The sequence below is a fragment of the Ylistrum balloti genome, unplaced genomic scaffold (genome assembly GCF_031769215.1).
Source record: "Ylistrum balloti isolate Yb309-2 unplaced genomic scaffold, AGI_CSIRO_Ybal_v1 Utg370042, whole genome shotgun sequence".
Classification (NCBI taxonomy): domain Eukaryota; kingdom Metazoa; phylum Mollusca; class Bivalvia; order Pectinida; family Pectinidae; genus Ylistrum; species Ylistrum balloti.
Window position 1 is genome coordinate 2,476,336 of NW_026782099.1, and position 21,101 is coordinate 2,497,436.

The window sequence follows — 21,101 nt, forward strand, 5'->3', positions numbered from 1 at the left end:
TGTGGTTGTATAGGGCTAATAGGTGGTTATTTTGTTGTACTATGTTGTATTATGTAGTAATAAGGGGTAGTATCATGTATTATTGGGTAGTTTGTAGTATTATGGGGTAGTATGTGGTAGTAAGAGGTATTATGTGGTAGTAAGAGGCAGTATCGTGTATTATGGGATAGTATATGGTACAATGGAGTAGTATGTTGTATTGTGGTTGTGGGTTATTTGTAGTATCATGGGGTATCATCTTGTAATAGGGTCATAAATATATTATGTTTTATTCAACTGGTATGTATACATGTTGATTTGTCTAAAAGTTGATTGTTTTTTTTTGTGTATGTGAAAAAGGTGTGTGAAAGTATGTGTTACAGGTTACACAGAGTGATCCTAGGATTACTTACCTGTATAGTCCTATATTTTTACCTGTAGCTCTTTTGTCAATGTTACATGAGGTGCATGTGGTCAAATTTTATTCTCTTTTACTATTGGTTACAATTAATAAATACCTTGTGGTCAGTTTGGCAGGAAAATCATTGTTAGGAGGTAGTTTTTCTTCAGCCTGCCAAACTGAAATAATACAGTGATCTGGTCCTGCATTTGACAGAGGACCCTGACAAAACAGTTTAAAGTGAGTTTTCTTTACAGTATATTTTCTATTTATTCCTTTATAGTATGGATTAGCTATTACCTTGATTGGTTGAAGCATTTTAAGTATTCATTAAATTCAGAATCTCCATTGTGAATTAGAAAACTTTTTAATTCGGTATCAAGTAACATTTTTTTATATCTGTTCCAATTGATGTATAAATGTGTGATGGCTAAAATATTCCATTATCTGTGTTAATTAATGTCTTGATATTTTACGTAAGAAATGTAGGAAATTTATAAGAAGTCTGTGGAGTGTCAAACAACGATAGGCCTAGAAAAATTACACGATTGGGAAAGAGACTAGAGTCCAGTGACATAACCAATAACAGCCGGTCTATTCAAGTTCATTTTGAGTCACAACAACCAAAGAAAGGAATCTTTAAAAATATCAAAAAAATCAGAAATCATAGTCAACTTTCCTCAATACGAATAAGAAACGACTTAACACAATGTGAAAGAGAAGCAGAGAATGCATTATACGAGGAAGCGAAGCAGAAAGAAAACGATGAAACGGAGCATTATGTTTACCGTGTCCGTGGACCGCCTTGGAGTAGAAAAATTGTGCGCCTTCCCAGAAACAATATATAAAGAGGAAACTTTTAATGTCCTTTCAACTTTTAAATAGTGAAAATGTTTTTGCTAGTTAGCATTCCATTGGCTATACATATGCAATAACTGAGAATCTTAGAATTTTAACAGGAAACATCTCCTGGTCATCATATAACTTTAGATATGGATATAGAGGAATTTGTCTTACCTTTGTCCATTATTTACTTATTATTATTATTAGAATTATTATAAAGGGTTTCTATATATTTTAGAGTTAGGTTTATGCCTGTCATGGAGTGTAGGTGATGGCAGTGTAAATCGGCTCTGTGCCACACACAGGTGATTACAAATGTTGTTTTTTGATATTGGTTAAAAACCTGGAAAACCCAGTGTATCTATATTGATTATGGTGAAGATATTTTCAGGCAACTTGTAATATATTTAGATCTTTCTGTTTATGTAAGGTCTGTATAATTGTGTGGTTGGTATTTATATTCATTGATTGTAAATGATGATAGTAATAGTAATTATTGCTTATTTCATATCATAGACAATATAATTAATAGCACTTTTATGGTTTATATTTGATGGCTAATGTACCTTATGAAAATATACAAGTTATCTCCCTTCCCTGTAACCATGCTCTATGTAATTGTATTGTTCATGTTCGTTTCAGAGTGTCCATATTTATATTGATGTTAACTGTCAGGGAATAAATAACTCATGAAAACAACAAAGTCAACGATTCGGTGATTTTTTTAATGCCTGGTTACAATGTAGTAGTTAGTAGTAGTATGGGGCAGTATGTAGTTTGCTTTCATTTTTGACTTTAAGCTGCAAGATCTTTCAAGAAGAATGAAGTTAGATGCATTGGATGCTCGTTTGTATGCCTAGTAGTTTTTGTAGCTACAAACCGTATTCTTATCTAGAATGTAATATTACTTTCTTGGATTTACTAACATTTACATGATGGGTGTTGTGGACGAAGCAAGAAACGCTTCCCTTTCCAGAACACCTGAGAAAATTCTCTATTCAAAGGTGTCCTGGTAATCTTTCTTTTCTCTTTCTAACGATTTTGAATTAAGACTTGAACACATCAGGGAGTTGCTAGTTCTGTATAAATCAATGCTGACAATTTGTTTCTGTACAGATGTAATATTGAACATTTGTTAGTTCTGTATCAAACAAAGCTGACAGCCTATCTCTGTACAGATGTTATATTGAACATTGTTAGTTCTGAATTAATCAATGATGACAGTCTGTCTCTGTGCAGATGTTATATTGAACATTGTTAGTTCTGAATTAATCAAAGCTGACAGCCTATCTCTGTACAGATGTTATATTGAACATTGTTAGTTCTGTATCAAACAAAGCTGACAGCCTATCTCTGTACAGATGTAATATTGAACATTGTTAGTTCTGTTTCAATCAATGCTGACAGTCTCTCTGTACAGATGTCATATTGAACATTGTTAGTTCTGAATTAATCAATGCTGACAGTCTGTCTATGTACAGATGTAATATTGAACATTTGTTAGTTCAGTATCAAACAATGCTGACAGTCTCTCTGTACAGATGTAATATTGAACATTGTTAGTTCTGAATTAATCAATGATGACAGTCTATCTCTGTACAGATGTAATATTGAACATTTGTTAGTTCAGTATCAAACAATGCTGACAGTCTCTCTGTACAGATGTAATATTGAACATTGTTAGTTCTGAATTAATCAATGCTGACAGTCTGTCTATGTACAGATGTAATATTGAACATTTGTTAGTTCAGTATCAAACAATGCTGACAGTCTCTCTGTACAGATGTAATATTGAACATTGTTAGTTCTGAATTAATCAATGATGACAGTCTATCTCTGTACAGATGTAATATTGAACATTTGTTAGTTCAGTATCAAACAAAGTCTCTCTGATAATCTCATCTGTTAGTTCTGAATTAATCAATGACAGTCTCTCTGTACAGATGTAATATTGAACATTTGTTAGTTCTGTTTCAAACAAAGCTGACAGTCTCTCTGTACAGATGTAAACAAAGCTGACAGTCTCTCTGTACAGATGTTATATTGAACGTTGTTAGTTCTGAATTAATCAATGCTGACAGTCTCTCTGTACAGATATAATATTGAACGTTGTTAGTTCTGTGTCAATCAATGCTGTCTCTGTATGAAACATGAAAATGTCACAGGTTAATAGGGTAGTAAAGATGATGTCAAACAATGAGTTGAGAAATGTTTTATACTTCATTCAATAGAGTCTAATGGATTCTACTTCAGAACAAAAACATGCATTTCACCATTAATTGGATCAATCGAGGCAGTATTTCTTGATAACATGTGCTGATAATTTACAGTCTTGCCTCCACTTACACAGCTGAAACTTGGACTCACATCGATAAATTTTTACAAAAAATATCATCCAAATAATATACAGACTTTAATCAGAAAAAGTGATAATTAGAATTTTAAAGAAAAAAAAATAAACATGTAAATACAAGGAGTTAAAACTCCATATGAGCTCTTATGACCAATACATAAGTGACTAGATGGTTCATCACTGTGACATTATTAGAATGAGGTAGCTGGTCTATATTCCTCAACTTTCTTTCAGGGATCAAGTTAAAACGTTCATCATACTATCCACAGAAGTTTGTCAATGTATTCTTCTGTCCACAGGTAAGTTAATTTTCGTTACTTATGTGTACATATATACATATATAAGTTAAACAACAACCATCCATTATGACAAACATGTCTCCTACATCATAAATATAGCACTTATGTTTTTAATCAAAATATTTAACATATTAATTAACAACAGATGCAAAATTATGCACTCAAAATAATACACGGTTGTCACAGAAAAAGTGCCTAACCACTATAAAAACATCCCGTGAGAAATTGAAACCACAACACTAACGTAGCATTCTTTGTGGCTGTATTCAATCAAAGTAGAAGATTTCATTACCAAGAAAAACCCTGTCCATTGTTAACAGGGAATTAATTGTATAAGTCAGCAGGTCCAAATTAGCTTATTTTGTCTAACTAGTGCTGTTTCCAACTCTGTTACACTTCGGCTAACCATTTGCCCTACATTGAATCTTCTATATGTTGTATTATGTGAAATTTTCTTAGAATTAAAATCCTTTCAGTTATGGCAACATAGATATTCATTGGGCAGCAACTTTCTCCATGGTTTGTGCTATAATGCCCTTTGATGGTAACCCATCTTGTGTTAATTCTCTTATTTTGACCCAAATTGGTCTTGTGAAATTTCTTCATCGTAAAATGTACTCATAAAGTATAAAATTCTATAACACTCATAGTTAGCAACAATACACTAAAATCAATTCATTCTCTTTGACAACAATATTCTAAAAGATAGGTAATTATACATAAATGTCTTGCCTTGACATTTATTGTTTTACATATGCCGCTGGCAATATTGTCTGAGGTCAATATTTATAAAAGCAACAGCAACAAGCAAGTACCCTCATAACAACTAGTTATATTCTATAACCACATTTTATATTCCAGTTATAAAAAATACCTCATCATAACTCCCCACTGTCTCTCAACTACCACATCATCACTCCCATCCCAGTGCTACATTGTCAGTCTATAACATTCCTTCTCTGCATAGTTAAACAACAGTGTTTTGACACGTATGGGACTTTCAATAAAACACTCCTTATTATGCTTACATATTCTCAAGACTCTCCATGCTCTATTAGCACTCAGCCAATCTTTCATCTGTTTAAGTCTATCTGCACTTTACATTAGGTACTAGAGAATATGGCATGCCAAATCACACACAACAGTTAGATATATACATATACAAAATCAGTCACGAGTCCAATAAACGGAACTAATAATATGTGGAAATGCTGTATCCCAATAGGGAAATTTGGACTGAAATCACAACAAATTGGTATTTCTTGGGTGTCTATTGCATGAGGAAGATCCTCACTATAACTAGCAGACTAGCTTTGTGAACATAAAATCAAATAATAGATTTACATCCAATGACTACTACTATCACCATTGTCTACTGGAATCATCAATTGTTTTACTTTTTACCGTTTTGTAAATTCATAGTTCTCAAAAGAATCAGTAACCACATATGATTTTTGATATAAAAAAAAAACAAAAAATTTTGTTTATTATGTATGGTTAATATGTATACGTATTTCAGTGTTAAACTATTGCCAGGGTCAAGAAAATCCATATTTTGGATCCCTGTTGGTATTACAGGATCCTATGTACTGTTGAAATCTGTGGTTGTATTTTGACATCCAGGCATTGTGTTGTAACTCCTGGCTGTGATAAACTGTTTAGGAAGCAGTAACTGAAATCCTTAGCTGTGATAAAAACTTAAGAGAGCAGCATCAACATGACTAGTGATCCAGGATTCGGAGATTTCCTGACACAATTTTGTTTTCTAACACAGATCCTGAGGGAATGTCGATTCTCTCACCATGATTGGCTATGATGATCACTGTTCCCTGTAACAAACAATGATTAAATGTTAAGTAATAAGATAATAGGTTTAATGATGAAGATTTATAACAGAATTGACTGACCATAGAACTAGCTGCATTTCTTTTACTAAATCAGATCTCATATGATTAAAAGAATTCTGTCATTTCATGACAAAAATGTAGAAACATAAATAAATGAGTAACTTGGTTTGAAAAATACCAAAATAACATGTATCTAATATTTCTATTCACCTATTATCAATGATTCAAAACATGTATCACTTTTCCAATGACCACCTGTATCACTGACCTTGAGAGTGACATTTTTACCAAAAGTAACATCACCAGACACCGTGAGATGATCCAGTTCTAACATGTCTGGAATGCTGGAGAATCTTGAGAGGAAATCTTTCACCTAAAGGACAAAAGTTTTTTGTAATCGCCATTTTAATTTATATGTATATTAATCATAATTGAGCTGATGACAAAATCCTCGTAATTTCAGTGATGAAAACAGTATGTGATCCTAGAGATGTACAGATATAACCTACCTTACTGAAGTGAGATCCTAGTTTGACAAGTGGGACTGAAGGGAAGCTCCGTTTAGGATTCATCTCCAAAGAACCTGTCCTCATGTTGTATAAGTTACTCATTACCAACAGGAGGTCAGAGGTCGTCTTGACTGGCAAGAATCGTCGCCTAGGTACATTAATACCTGTGAAGGTAAAGCCCTTGATAATTACTAGTAACATCAATAGTAAAATGTGATTCCTCATCATAAAATACATATCACACAGACTCTTTGAAACAAACTACTCCCAAGGTGGTTGTTTGTTTTAATGGGTTCTGGGAAAACAAAAACCTACAAATAAAACCAAATGTACTCTAACACACTAACCAAAGAAACAAATTATAACAATAACGCAAAATATACTTAAAAAGTAAGTTAAAGTATTACACACATATATATACTGTGCTTACCAGACTATCTGGCAACTTGTTTCATAGCAGTATCTAGATGTACTAAGGATGAACCATATGCTTGTTGTGTTGCTCTTGCGAGACTGACACAAAGTGATAATGATACGGTGATATGGTTTATAAGGCAGGAAATTGAAGCATGCAGTGCGAGTGCTGGTAAATTGTACCTGTTGTATTGCAGATATCCCCAGTTCAGGTTATTGTCAACACAGAACATCACTATGAGTATGAAGGTCGCTTAACTACACATACAAACACTGTATATATATATAATACATATACTATATCACTAATTACACCATATTACATACAGATAAATAAAACTGAGATGGAACACCTTGTAAACATAGACATATATTTACATTTGCCCACCACAATACACAGCTAATGTAGTTATGAGAATGTAATTGTAACTTGTCCCATTGCTGTTGTAAGCTATTCCATAATTCATCTGTTCTCATTACTGGGTTTATTGCATTGTGTAAGAAAAACAAGAGATCTCAGAGGGATCTTGGCGCCTACCAATGTTTAATCATTCTATGCTCTTTCAAAGTTGGATCTTTTCCCTTCTTTTCTCTTCTCTATTTTTGCTCTTAATGATAAGACATTTGAACATTCCTTGACAGAAATAGCCATTATTTTTACCTGCCAAATCCAAAATTGCCACCTGGAAGCCATTTTGTTTCTTCCAATCAGTTCTAAAACCATATAAGCACAAGGAGAGACCAAAGGGAACATACGATTGAAACTTGAGAGATATCCATTAAGTACTTCCCAAGAAATAGGGTTAACAAACTTTTAAAGTTAAAATCCAAGATGGCCACCTTTCAGTCATTTTGTTCTTTTGATCAAACCTAAAATCAAATGGGCACAACTAGATTCCAGAGGAAACCTACATATGAAATTTGAGAGAGATCCATCCCTCACTTTTCAAAAAACAGCGATGGCAAACTTCACTGAAAAAATCCAAGATGGCTGCCAGTTGGCCATTTTGTTTTTTTATCAGTCCCAAAACAAACTGGCACAACTAGGGACCAAGGGGAATCTACATATGCAATTTGAGAAAGATCCATCCCGTAATTCTCAAGAAATAGTGAATATAACAAATTGTTTACAGACTGATGAACGGATATGGTTGAAAATGTGAATTAGAATAAACAAGATGACCTTCTGGCAAATCTTTCATGAAACATGTTTCATAAGATTTGCTAGTGGATCACCGACACTTAAATTGACTATGTTTAAATACTGTAAAGTACTGACCTAAAGCTCCATCAAAACTTTTAATGGCTGCCCCTACAGCCGTCTCCAGCTGTATCACATTGAGGCCATTATCAAGTGTCTGAAACATATGTAAGAATTTCAGTTCATATGTAGTCTCATTTAATTTTATTCAGAAACAAACCAAAGTCTCAGTGGATTAACACAGCAGTATTTGTAATATTTCTAAAAAACACACCTCTCACATTACATCTGATGACTGACCTATCACATTACATCTGATGACTGACCTCTCACATTACATCTGATGACTGACCTCTCACATTACATCTGATGACTGACCTCTCACATTACATCTGGACTGACCTCTCTAACATTACATCTGATGACTGACATCTCATGTTGCATCTGATGACTGATCTTTCACATTACACCATCTGATGACTGACCTCTCACATTACATCTGATGACTGACCTCTCACATTACATCTGATGACTGACCTCTCACATTACATCTGATGACTTACCTCTCACATTACATCTGGACTGACCTCTCTCACATTACATCTGATGACTGACATCTCATGTTGCATCTGATGACTGATCTTTCACATTACACCATCTGATGACTGACCTCTCACATCACATCTGGTGACTGACCTCTCACATTACATCTGATGACTGACCTCTCACATTACATCTGATGACTGACCTCTCACATTACATCTGATGACTGACCTCTCACATTACATCTGATGACTAACCTCTTACATTACATCTGATGACTGACCTCTCACATTACATCTGATGACTGACCTCTCATTTTGCATCATTTTATAACTCACCTTAGGGTTGACAATGATTTCCATATGTAGTGTTTTCTCATCAACTACTCTCTTCATAGCTTCTAGGCTTATCCAAAGGTTGTTTGTATTAAAAATTCTGAAATTCATAATTTAAATAGGTTTCTTTATTATTAAGTATAACAGTGAAATAGTTTTGTTTATCATTAAGGATAACTCTGTCATAGATAAATTATTATAGACAAACTTTCACAGTAACAATAAACTAGAATTAAAGTGTTGAATGGTAAGTAATGAGTATTTCATATATACCTCTGTCTGAGCTACAGTACATGTATAAAGTAACCACACCCTGTACCACATCAATGTAATAGTTTAATCATGTACCTGGTCAAAGGAAGCTGTACCTGAATACATATATTAATAAAACACTTACTCTCCATTACACAGGTAGATAATGTACTTACTTAAATTTACTGACACTCTTGAATTCATCTACCTGTAAATACACAAGGAACAATAAAGATCAGTATATATTCCAAGACTGTCAGCCATGACACTATATCTACCTGTAAATACACAGGTCTATAAACAACACATGTACCATTTGTCTTGATTCAAAGAAACACTCAAACAATGTAGTTTTCCTGTACAGCATACAGTCAACCAGTAAATTTACCTCTGCCTCAGGTGGAACTGTAGACCCTGAGGTCGAGAACATTTTTGACCCCTTTTGGCCCAATCCATCAGCTGATGACTGCCACTTAAATATCTAGCAGTCTACAAATAACACTCTTGGTATGTCTACAAATAATACTACACATGCCTACAACCCTACAAACAACATACAAAGTGGGAAATCAACCTCAGATTTTTGCTTCTTTATCAAAATTTTGTGTTATTTATAAAAAAAAAACAAAAAAAAAACACGATTTTGAAAAAAAACATTATTGAAAACTAATGAGTGCTAATCCCACACCATCACACCACACCTCCACAAACAAAATCCTAAATCAGCCCCAAATTTCTTTTATATGTTATTGTTTCTGGAAGTTACATATACATTTTTCAAAGCAATATAATTTTCAAAGTGTTTTTGCTCACTTTCAAAATCTGCAGGAAGTTCTTCAACCAAAAATAGGCCAATCAACTAGCTGTGGGCACTTTTAGATGCTGCACATGATGTATCGAAATAAAGAAATAAAGCAAGTGGTTATAGAACATAACTTAATGAAGCTTAAAAATAATATATTTTCCAATTGGAAATTACTAGGTAGTAAAATAGAAATAGAAAGGTATTTTCTATATATGACAAGTAGCATTATGACCAATGACACTGTAAACAAAATTTGGGCGAGACTTAAATTTCAAAAAAGTGACCTTGAACTTTAACCTATGATGCATTTACTTGTTTAAGGTAGGAAGGTCTAAATGAACATACATATGGAATTAAAGTGTTGAAACATTAGTTGATTTAAGCTATCACAAAAATGAACAGTGATTAGGGTATGTTCATGTTGAACAAGTTCAGAGACAGATGATGTGTTATGCCAATGCCAGGTGGGCTAAACAAAAGATCCTAGAGAGATATTTGCAACAAATTTGTGCAAATTTTTTTTGTTTTCTTTGAAATTGGTTCCAAAATCAAATACACAAATCTTGGGATCAAAGTGCTCACATCTAGGGACAACCGAAAACATACTTATGCATAGAAACTATATATTTTATTCAATTATATATCCCATAATTCTCATAGCAAGATATTTAAAGAAATGAAACAAATTACAACCATCAAAGGCACAACCAGGGCTATGTTTTCTGTAGTTGGTTAAATGCCACCAGTTATAATGTTATCAACCATATGACAGCATGAAACATATCATGGTAGATTGTTAAAACACACTTATTTACAAAGGTGGAAGAAGATGTGTGTTGTTGGTTTTTTTTTGGTAGGGAAAAGTCAGGTTGACTTGTCAGAGTCTTCCCTATGGATATTGGTTCCAAGCATCTAATAAAGTCTCTAGTTTTGTCCTGGTTGGGGTTGAACTGCTGAAAAAATCCCTATATACATGTATGTAAAGTTGGGTGCTACAACATTTATTTTCAGAGAAAGTGATCTAAACCCCAACCTCTTATCATTGGGTGTGGTCAATGTAAACACTAATGGAAAAGAAACCCACTTCCAATCCTTTGTCAGAATGAAGCAAATTCAACAATTTTTCACATAATGAAATGAGATTTCACTAAACTTACATGTTCTTTCGGTACTTGTGCAATTTCTAAAAGTCGCAGTTTTCCTTCATATTCCACAAGTGTACCACCCTGTCAAAGTAAGAGCCATTGGTTAAAAGGTTAAAATCACTAATTAACACATAACAATTAGTTAAATATGAACCATCATTCAGTCAGCTGGTACAAACCAATGACAAGAAAATACCAACATGTCAACACAATCATAATCCCTCCTTGAATTCATTAAAACTAGGGCAAAACATGAAGATAAGAAAGATTTACACAGAGACTCCTAAAAAAGTAGAAAGAGAAATTACCAAGTGTTCTGAAATCACCAGTTATCAGGTATAAAGAAACACTGTATATTCCAGCTGAATCAATGATTATTTTGATTAATGGATGTGTTCTTCTCATGTCTAAGAACTTTTTAATCAACAATTTAGGAAAATTGAAGTATTGAATTAAATGAAACTTAAACATTTGAAGAAATGAATAGTTTTTGCAGTTATATTAATATATGTCTTCAACTATGATGTGTTCAGAATAAACTTGAGCTGTTATGTACTAACCTTAACATCAGCCCGAGTTTTATCAGTGACTTCCATCACAAACTCTGGGGCGGGACCATTTACGGGATTCAACAGGAAGTTTAGGATACTTAGGTCCACTGTAGCACCCAAATTATCTATGTTAGAAATAAACACATATTTTTTTCCATCTTTAATGAATTCCTCCAAGATCCCCGAATTGTAGAAACTTTTGTATACATCTCCGTGACCAGGAGGATACCATCTGTAAAGAACAAATAGAGTTATGTCCCTTTTACCATATCAATCTATTATCCTTAGGATAACACTGTGAATTTGAATGCTTTATCCTAAAGTTCCATATTGAAATATGATATTGGTACAGAGGATGATACCCTTCATCATTGTCATAGTAACAAACCATTGATACAGAGTATGATATTCATTGTCATTGCCATAGTAACAAACCATTGATACAGAGGATGATATTCATTGTCATTGCCATAGTAACAAACCATTGATACAGAGGATGATATTCATTGTCATTGCCATAGTAACAAACCATTGATACAGAGGATGATACCCTTCATCATTGCCATAGTAACAAACCATTGGTACAGAGTATGATATTCATCATCATTGCCATAGTAACAAACCATTGGTACAGAGTATGATATTCATCATCATTGCCATAGTAACAAACCATTGGTACAGAGTATGATATTCATCATCATTGCCATAGTAACAAACCATTGGTACAGAGTATGATATTCATCATCATTGCCATAGTAACAAACCATTGGTACAGAGTATGATATTCATCATCATTGCCATAGTAACACAACATTGGTACAGAGTATGATATTCATCATCATTGCCATAGTAACAAACCATTGGTACAGAGTATGATATTCATCATCATTGCCATAGTAACAAACCATTGGTACAGAGTATGATATTCATCATCATTGCCATAGTAACAAACCATTGGTACAGAGTATGATATTCATCATCATTGCCATAGTAACAAACCATTGGTACAGAGTATGATATTCATCATCATTGCCATAGTAACAAACCATTGGTACAGAGTATGATATTCATCATCATTGCCATAGTAACAAACCATTGGTACAGAGTATGATATTCATCATCATTGCCATAGTAACAAACCATTGGTACAGAGTATGATATTCATCATCATTGCCATAGTAACAAACCATTGGTACAGAGTATGATATTCATCATCATTGCCATAGTAACAAACCATTGGTACAGAGTATGATATTCATCATCATTGCCATAGTAACAAACCATTGGTACAGAGTATGATATTCATCATCATTGCCATAGTAACAAACCATTGGTACAGAGTATGATATTCATCATCATTGCCATAGTAACAAACCATTGGTACAGAGTATGATATTCATCATCATTGCCATAGTAACAAACCATTGGTACAGAGTATGATATTCATCATCATTGCCATAGTAACAAACCATTGGTACAGAGTATGATATTCATCATCATTGCCATAGTAACAAACCATTGGTACAGAGTATGATATTCATCATCATTGCCATAGTAACAAACCATTGGTACAGAGTATGATATTCATCATCATTGCCATAGTAACAAACCATTGGTACAGAGTATGATATTCATCATCATTGCCATAGTAACAAACCATTGGTACAGAGTATGATATTCATCATCATTGCCATAGTAACAAACCATTGGTACAGAGTATGATATTCATCATCATTGCCATAGTAACAAACCATTGGTACAGAGTATGATATTCATCATCATTGCCATAGTAACAAACCATTGGTACAGAGTATGATATTCATCATCATTGCCATAGTAACAAACCATTGGTACAGAGTATGATATTCATCATCATTGCCATAGTAACAAACCAACAGAGTATGATATTCATCATCATTGCCATAGTAACAAACCATTGGTACAGAGTATGATATTCATCATCATTGCCATAGTAACAAACCATTGGTACAGAGTATGATATTCATCATCATTGCCATAGTAACAAACCATTGGTACAGAGTATGATATTCATCATCATTGCCATAGTAACAAACCATTGGTACAGAGTATGATATTCATCATCATTGCCATAGTAACAAACCATTGGTACAGAGTATGATATTCATCATCATTGCCATAGTAACAAACCATTGGTACAGAGTATGATATTCATCATCATTGCCATAGTAACAAACCATTGGTACAGAGTATGATATTCATCATCATTGCCATAGTAACAAACCATTGGTACAGAGTATGATATTCATCATCATTGCCATAGTAACAAACCATTGGTACAGAGTATGATATTCATCATCATTGCCATAGTAACAAACCATTGGTACAGAGTATGATATTCATCATCATTGCCATAGTAACAAACCATTGGTACAGAGTATGATATTCATCATCATTGCCATAGTAACAAACCATTGGTACAGAGTATGATATTCATCATCATTGCCATAGTAACAAACCATTGGTACAGAGTATGATATTCATCATCATTGCCATAGTAACAAACCATTGGTACAGAGTATGATATTCATCATCATTGCCATAGTAACAAACCATTGGTACAGAGTATGATATTCATCATCATTGCCATAGTAACAAACCATTGGTACAGAGTATGATATTCATCATCATTGCCATAGTAACAAACCATTGGTACAGAGTATGATATTCATCATCATTGCCATAGTAACAAACCATTGGTACAGAGTATGATATTCATCATCATTGCCATAGTAACAAGCCATTGGTACAGAGTATGACACTTACCCTTCAACATTGTCGTAGCTGCAGTTTGTGGGTATTGGTGACAAAGACTCGCGATTTATTCTTGGATATCTGGGGAGAAATAAAATTCATACTGAAAATATCTCCACAATAAACCACTATTAGGATAAAGAAATTATTCTTGGATATCTGGGGAGAAATAAAATTCATACTGAAAATATCTCCACAATAAACCACTATTAGGACTGTGTTCTTTCTTTGTTTGTTTTGTTTTTTGTTTAAAGAATCTATCACTGTAAATGTGAATTATCTATTAGCAAGACATAGCTGAAACAAGGATCTGAAGGATCTCCCTACCATACATATACCATACACATAACATCCCCGTCCTCACGTTAAACCTTCAATAAGACTATTTATTCATTTGTTCACCTTATCTCACTAAAATGTCTGAATAACCTCCATCCTCTGGCATTACTCAAATATCCCAGTAATCTTCCCCCTCTGATGTTACACAAATATCCCAGTAATCCTCCCCCTCTGATGTTACACAAATATCCCAGTAATCTTCCCCCTCTGATGTTACACACATATCCTGATAATCTTCCCCCTCTGATGTTACACACATATCCTGATAATCTTCCCCCTCTGATGTTACACAAATATCCCAGTAATCTTCCCCCTCTGATGTTACACAAATATCCTGATAATCTTCCCCCTCTGATGTTACACAAATATCCTGATAATCTTCCCCCTCTGATGTTACACAAATATCCTGATAATCTTCCCCCTCTGATGTTACACACATATCCTGATAATCTTCCCCCTCTGATGTTACACAAATATCCTGATAATCTTCCCCCTCTGATGTTACACAAATATCCTGATAATCTTCCCCCTCTGATGTTACACAAATATCCTGATAATCTTCCCCCTCTGATGTTACACAAATATCCTGATAATCTTCCCCCTCTGATGTTACACAAATATCCTGATAATCTTCCCCCTCTGATGTTACACAAATATCCTGATAATCTTCCCCCTCTGATGTTACACAAATATCCTGATAATCTTCCCCCTCTGATGTTACACAAATATCCCAGTAATCCTCCCCCTCTGATGTTACACAAATATCCAAGTAATCATCCCCCTCTGATGTTACACAAATATCCCAGTAATCTTCCCCCTCTGATGTTACACAAATATCCTGATAATCTTCCCCCTCTGATGTTACACAAATATCCCAGTAATCCTCCCCCTCTGATGTTACACAAATATCCCAGTAATCCTCCCCCTCTGATGTTACACAAATATCCCAGTAATCTTCCCCCTCTGATGTTACACAAATATCCCAGTAATCCTCCCCCTCTGATGTTACACAAATATCCCAGTAATCCTCCCCCTCTGATGTTACACAAATATCCTGATAATCTTCCCCCTCTGATGTTACACAAATATCCCGATAATCTTCCCCCTCTGATGTTACACAAATATCCCAGTAATCCTCCCCCTCTGATGTTACACAAATATCCCAGTAATCTTCCCCCTCTGATGTTACACAAATATCCTGATAATCCTCCCCCTCTGATGTTACACACATATCCTGATAATCTTCCCCCTCTGATGTTACACAAATATCCTGATAATCCTCCCCCTCTGATGTTACACACATATCCTGATAATCTTCCCCCTCTGATGTTACACAAATATCCTGATAATCCTCCCCCTCTGATGTTACACACATATCCTGATAATCTTCCCCCTCTGATGTTACACAAATATCCTGATAATCTTCCCCCTCTGTTGTTACACACATATCCTGATAATCTTCCCCCGCTGATGTTACACAAATATCCTGATAATCTTCCCCCTCTGATGTTACACAAATATCCCAGTAATCTTCCCCCTCTGATGTTACACACACATCCTGATAATCTTCCCCCTCTGATGTTACACACATATCCTGATAATCTTCCCCCTCTGATGTTACACACACATCCTGATAATCTTCCCCCTCTGATGTTACACAAATATCCTAATAATCCTCCCCCTCTGATGTTACACACATATCCTGATAATCTTCCCCCTCTGATGTTACACAAATATCCTGATAATCTTCCCCCTCTGATGTTTAACAATCTTTGCCAAATTCCCGACAAATTTCCTCAAAATGGCCCATCTAAAATTTGACAAATGTTCCCATAATCCTAACCATCAATATCCCCATAATCACAACCCCCTCATATCCCCCATATGCTTCCCTCTATTGTTATACCTGCTTTGGTGGAATGTGTATATGTTGACTCGGACTTGGCCATACTTCTTGAGGATTTTTTGAGTGTCTTCATCAGTGTTGAATGAGTTCATAAGTACCAAAGGAACATCTGTGCCATACGTCTTGTTCAAATACTGCAGAAAAATAATTGAACATCAATACACTTCAGACATACAAATCTTTCTTGCATGGCCAGGTAACACCAGTAGAACATCAATCAATATTCACACAATTTCATACACAATATCCTCAGTATGGACTAATTGAGTAACACCTTTTACTAATTTGTCTCTGAGGCCTGATGACGTAAACTTCCATACAGTATTTGACAAGTTTGCTAATGATCTGTTGGCTTTTTGAACAAAACAAAATACACTTAACATTTCAATATATTTTTTCATATATATTTTACTCGGAACTCTCACTAAATTTATTTAAATCATATTTTAAAGGTGAATTGCATTCTAAAAATGGTGATTGATAATGTCGCTGTTTTTATTTTGTAAAAGTACTTGCCTTTCATCATGCATGAACATGTTGTGAAGAAAATAATAAATTACATGTATACACATACCATACAGTGGTGAATGGATCAATCACCTATTTTACCCTACCTCAATCTGCTGGACAGTCAAGTCCAAGAAGGTAAGTTCGTTTCGGACACTGATGGCACTCTTAGGGCCAGTACAACCCATGCTGGTCCCAAGGCCTCCATTAAGTTTTACTACCACTAATTTATTAAGTAGTTCCTTTATCTTGTCTGGATCTGGTATCTGTAGCTCACCATACGTCTTCACCTACAACAAAGGACATCACATTTAACAGTGAACTTCCTTCTCTTTCTTTTTTTGGGGTTTCTACTGTTCCTGCATCAAAGTGTAAAACACATAAAAGGAATTACATATTTTTCTTGATGCATTGAGTGTCATACAATTTGACACAGGTACAGAAAATATTAAATTTCATTTAATTCCCACAAATTTTCCTAAAACATTTCACATATCTTTTGAACTACTGCAAGTACAATTGAGCAGCCATGTTCTTCCAAAAGTGGTTGGTGGCGCCACAACTTGGGTCATTGACAATGGCCACAACAACAAAATAGTTTCAAGAGCAAATTATCAAATCCATGTTTGTGTTTAATATTTATTTATTGTCTAGCATTACAAGATGTCTCTTGAAATTACAAACCTTTTATAAACATTATTGTATAACATTTAGGAACATGAAAAAAAACACCATGCAGTAGTGTTGATACTATATACAAGTTTACATGCCATGTGTAATTTTGATAAATACTTACATTGAGTTTCGTAAGCTTGATTTAGAGACTATGCAATGCAAATGTAAATATTTCCAGTTAAGAAAGTGACATACCATCATTTTCAGTGAGAAGTATGATATACCATACTTACAGCATCATCAGGTAACAATTTAATCCTATCCCACATGAAGGAGGGTCCAGTCTCCTGAAGATAGCGGTTAAATAGTTCTTCATAGTCGTCTAGCTCCCGACGCATCTCCTGTATTACAGACAAGGAAGCTTAGTACACTGACAAACTACACCTGTCTGCTCCCATCTATCAATTTGTTATTTCTATCAGTCTCCAAATGTGACATGCACAATTATGGACTAAGAGGAAAACAAGAGAAAAGTATTTCTCAAGAAAGTAAACTATAACTGTCATAAGGGATCCCTGAGATATCATGATGTCAATCATCATACAACCTTCATTGATTCCCTATGAGAGGGATTTCTTACCCCTCTTTTCACTTCTTTCATCTCATGGCCACAATGTTTATCTAAATAGTCCTAAAATTGATCATTCGCAACTAAAGACTCCAGGGAACCTCAGTATCAAAATTGAGAAAAATCCATCTGGTGCTTTTCAAAATGCTGCAATAACAAACTTTATATGTCAAAATCCATGTCAGTCATTTTGATTTTCTGATAAGTGATAACCTGGTAGTCCAAAAATGGAGAATGCACTATTAGGGACCAAACGGAACATGCAATCGAAATTTAGGAATTATCTATTCAGTACTTCTCAAGATAACAAACTATAACTGTCACAAAAGATTTTACAGGGATCATGGTGCCCACCATTATGTGATTTTTATAAATTCTACATGAATAAACATTTTATCTTTTCTGTTCTTTCCTCGTTTTTGCCCTCTTGTCCACCTTTTTGCCAATTAGTCCTAAAAATGATATTGCACAAACTACAGGCTAAGGCAACCTTAAAGATGAAAATTGGGAAAAATCCATCCAATACCTCTTAAGAAGCAGTAATAACAATCTTTAATAATCAAAATCCAAGATGGCTGTTTGTCAGCCATTTGCATTTCCAATCAGTCCAAAGTATAAGAAGTCCAAAAGAGACCTAAATTAGACATTGAGAATAATTTATCCAGCATTTCTCAAGAAACACAACACTTTTAAATACCATACTCTCTCACATTACATCTACAATTTTCACAATGGTCGTAGCCTTTACACAAGTCTGTAAATCATGTTACTTATGCTTAAACATCACACCATGTCATGTAGCATTCAGTTACACTTCACAAATATTTCTTCTTTCTACCAGACAAATAAAATTACTTCACAACATCTATAATTACCCACAATGATTTCTAAGGCGACATATCCTTATCTCATTGAATCATCAACCATCTTTACAATAAAGAGAGTTTTCGGCTTCCATCAAAGTGTGATTATCTATTATGAGGGCACTAGAATATCAAAATTGTTCAGTAAACCAGAGAAATTTGTGGTAACATGAGAGAATCATACCTACCAGTATAACTAAGTGTAATACAGCTGACTAGAGAGTGGATTCTAGTCCCAATATCACACATTGGTTTAGTTACCAGACATGTCTACGAAGCCACAAGAAAACATATAAGATAAAAATAACTAACTGATGTTCAGATCGCTTGATGAATTTTATATACATACTTAAAATAAAAAGTGAATTCAGTCAACTGTATGGTTTTTCAATCAGTTCACAGGAAACTAAGAACACCTTGAGTAGACCTGCCTACTGGATTCTAACCACATTTGACTGACGATGATATATAGCCAGGTGATCGTGTACTCAACATTAGTTCAAACAGTACAGATAGTCCTAGTCTTAAATACTAGAACTGATGATCCAAACAGGACAGATAGTCATAGTCTTAAATACTAGAACTGATTATCCAAACAGTACAAGTAGTTCCAGTCTTAAATACTAAAAATGATGATCCAAATAGTACAGGTAGTCCCAATCTTTAATACTAGAACTGATGTTCCAAACAGTACAGGTAGTCCTAATCTTAAATACTAGAACTGATTATCCAAACAGTACAGATAGTCCTAGTCCTAAATACTAGAACTGATTATCCAAACAGTACAAGTAGTTCCAGTCTTAAATACTAAAAATGATGATCCAAATAGTACAGGTAGTCCCAATCTTTAATACTAGAACTGATGTTCCAAACAGTACAGGTAGTCCTAATCTTAAATACTAGAACTGATGTTCCAAACAGTACAGGTAGTCCTAATCTTAAATACTAGATCTAATGATCCAAACAGTACAGGCAGTCCTAGTCCTAAATACTAGATCTGATGATCCAAACAGTACAGGCAGTCCTAGTCCTAAATACTAGAACTGATGTTCCAAACAGTACAGGTAGTCCTAATCTTAAATACTAGATCTAATGATCCAAACAGCACAGGCAGTCCTAGTCCTAAATACTAGATTTGATGATCCAAACAGGACAGATAGTCATAGTCTTAAATACTAGAACTGATTATCCAAATAGTACAAGTAGTTCCAGTCTTAAATACTACAACTAATGTTCCAAACAGTACAGGCAGTCCTAGTCCTAAATACTAGAACTGATGTTCCAAACAGTACAGGCAGTCCTAGTCCTAAATACTAGAACTGATGTTCCAAACAGTACAGGTAGTCCTAGTCCTAAATACTAGAACTGATGTTCCAAACAGTACAGGTAGTCCCAGTCCTAAATACTAGAACTGATGTTATAAAATAGTACAGGTAGTCCTAGTCCTAAATACTAGAACTGATGTTCCAAACAGTACAGGTAGTCCCAGTCCTAAATACTAGAACTGATGTTATAAAATAGTACAGGTAGTCCCAGTCCTAAATACTAGAACTGATGTCATAAAATAGTACAGGTAGTCCCAGTCCTAAATACTAGAACTGATGTTCCAAACAGTACAGGTAGTCCTAATCTTAAATACTAGAACTGATTATCCAAACAGTACAGATAGTCCTAGTCCTAAATACTAGAACTGATTATCCAAACAGTACAAGTAGTTCCAGTCTTAAATACTAAAAATGATGATCCAAATAGTACAGGTAGTCCCAATCTTTAATACTAGAACTGATGTTCCAAACAGTACAGGTAGTCCTAATCTTAAATACTAGATCTAATGATCCAAACAGTACAGGCAGTCCTAGTCCTAAATACTAGATCTGATGATCCAAACAGTACAGGCAGTCCTAGTCCTAAATACTAGAACTGATGTTCCAAACAGTACAGGTAGTCCTAATCTTAAATACTAATCTAATGATC

At 34.5% G+C, this 21,101-nt stretch overlaps 1 protein-coding gene across 2 annotated transcripts in view; it reads right to left on the bottom strand.

Annotated features, from left to right (window-relative positions):
* Nucleotides 1-3,419: 3,419 nt before the first annotated feature.
* Nucleotides 3,420-21,101, bottom strand: part of LOC132549056 (UTP--glucose-1-phosphate uridylyltransferase-like) — a 44,913-nt gene continuing 27,231 nt past the window's right edge. For both annotated transcript variants that reach the window (XM_060212957.1, XM_060212956.1), the window contains exons 3-14: nt 17,930-18,037; nt 17,129-17,311; nt 16,515-16,648; nt 14,282-14,350; nt 11,486-11,708; nt 10,938-11,006; nt 9,152-9,183; nt 8,727-8,823; nt 7,924-8,002; nt 6,231-6,394; nt 5,990-6,094; nt 3,420-5,703 (exon numbers count right to left, since the gene is read on the bottom strand). In XM_060212957.1, coding sequence (XP_060068940.1) covers nt 5,596-5,703; nt 5,990-6,094; nt 6,231-6,394; nt 7,924-8,002; nt 8,727-8,823; nt 9,152-9,183; nt 10,938-11,006; nt 11,486-11,708; nt 14,282-14,350; nt 16,515-16,648; nt 17,129-17,311; nt 17,930-18,037 — 1,371 coding nt within the window. In that variant the 3' untranslated portion in view covers nt 3,420-5,595. The remainder of the gene's footprint in view (nt 5,704-5,989; nt 6,095-6,230; nt 6,395-7,923; nt 8,003-8,726; nt 8,824-9,151; nt 9,184-10,937; nt 11,007-11,485; nt 11,709-14,281; nt 14,351-16,514; nt 16,649-17,128; nt 17,312-17,929; nt 18,038-21,101) is intronic.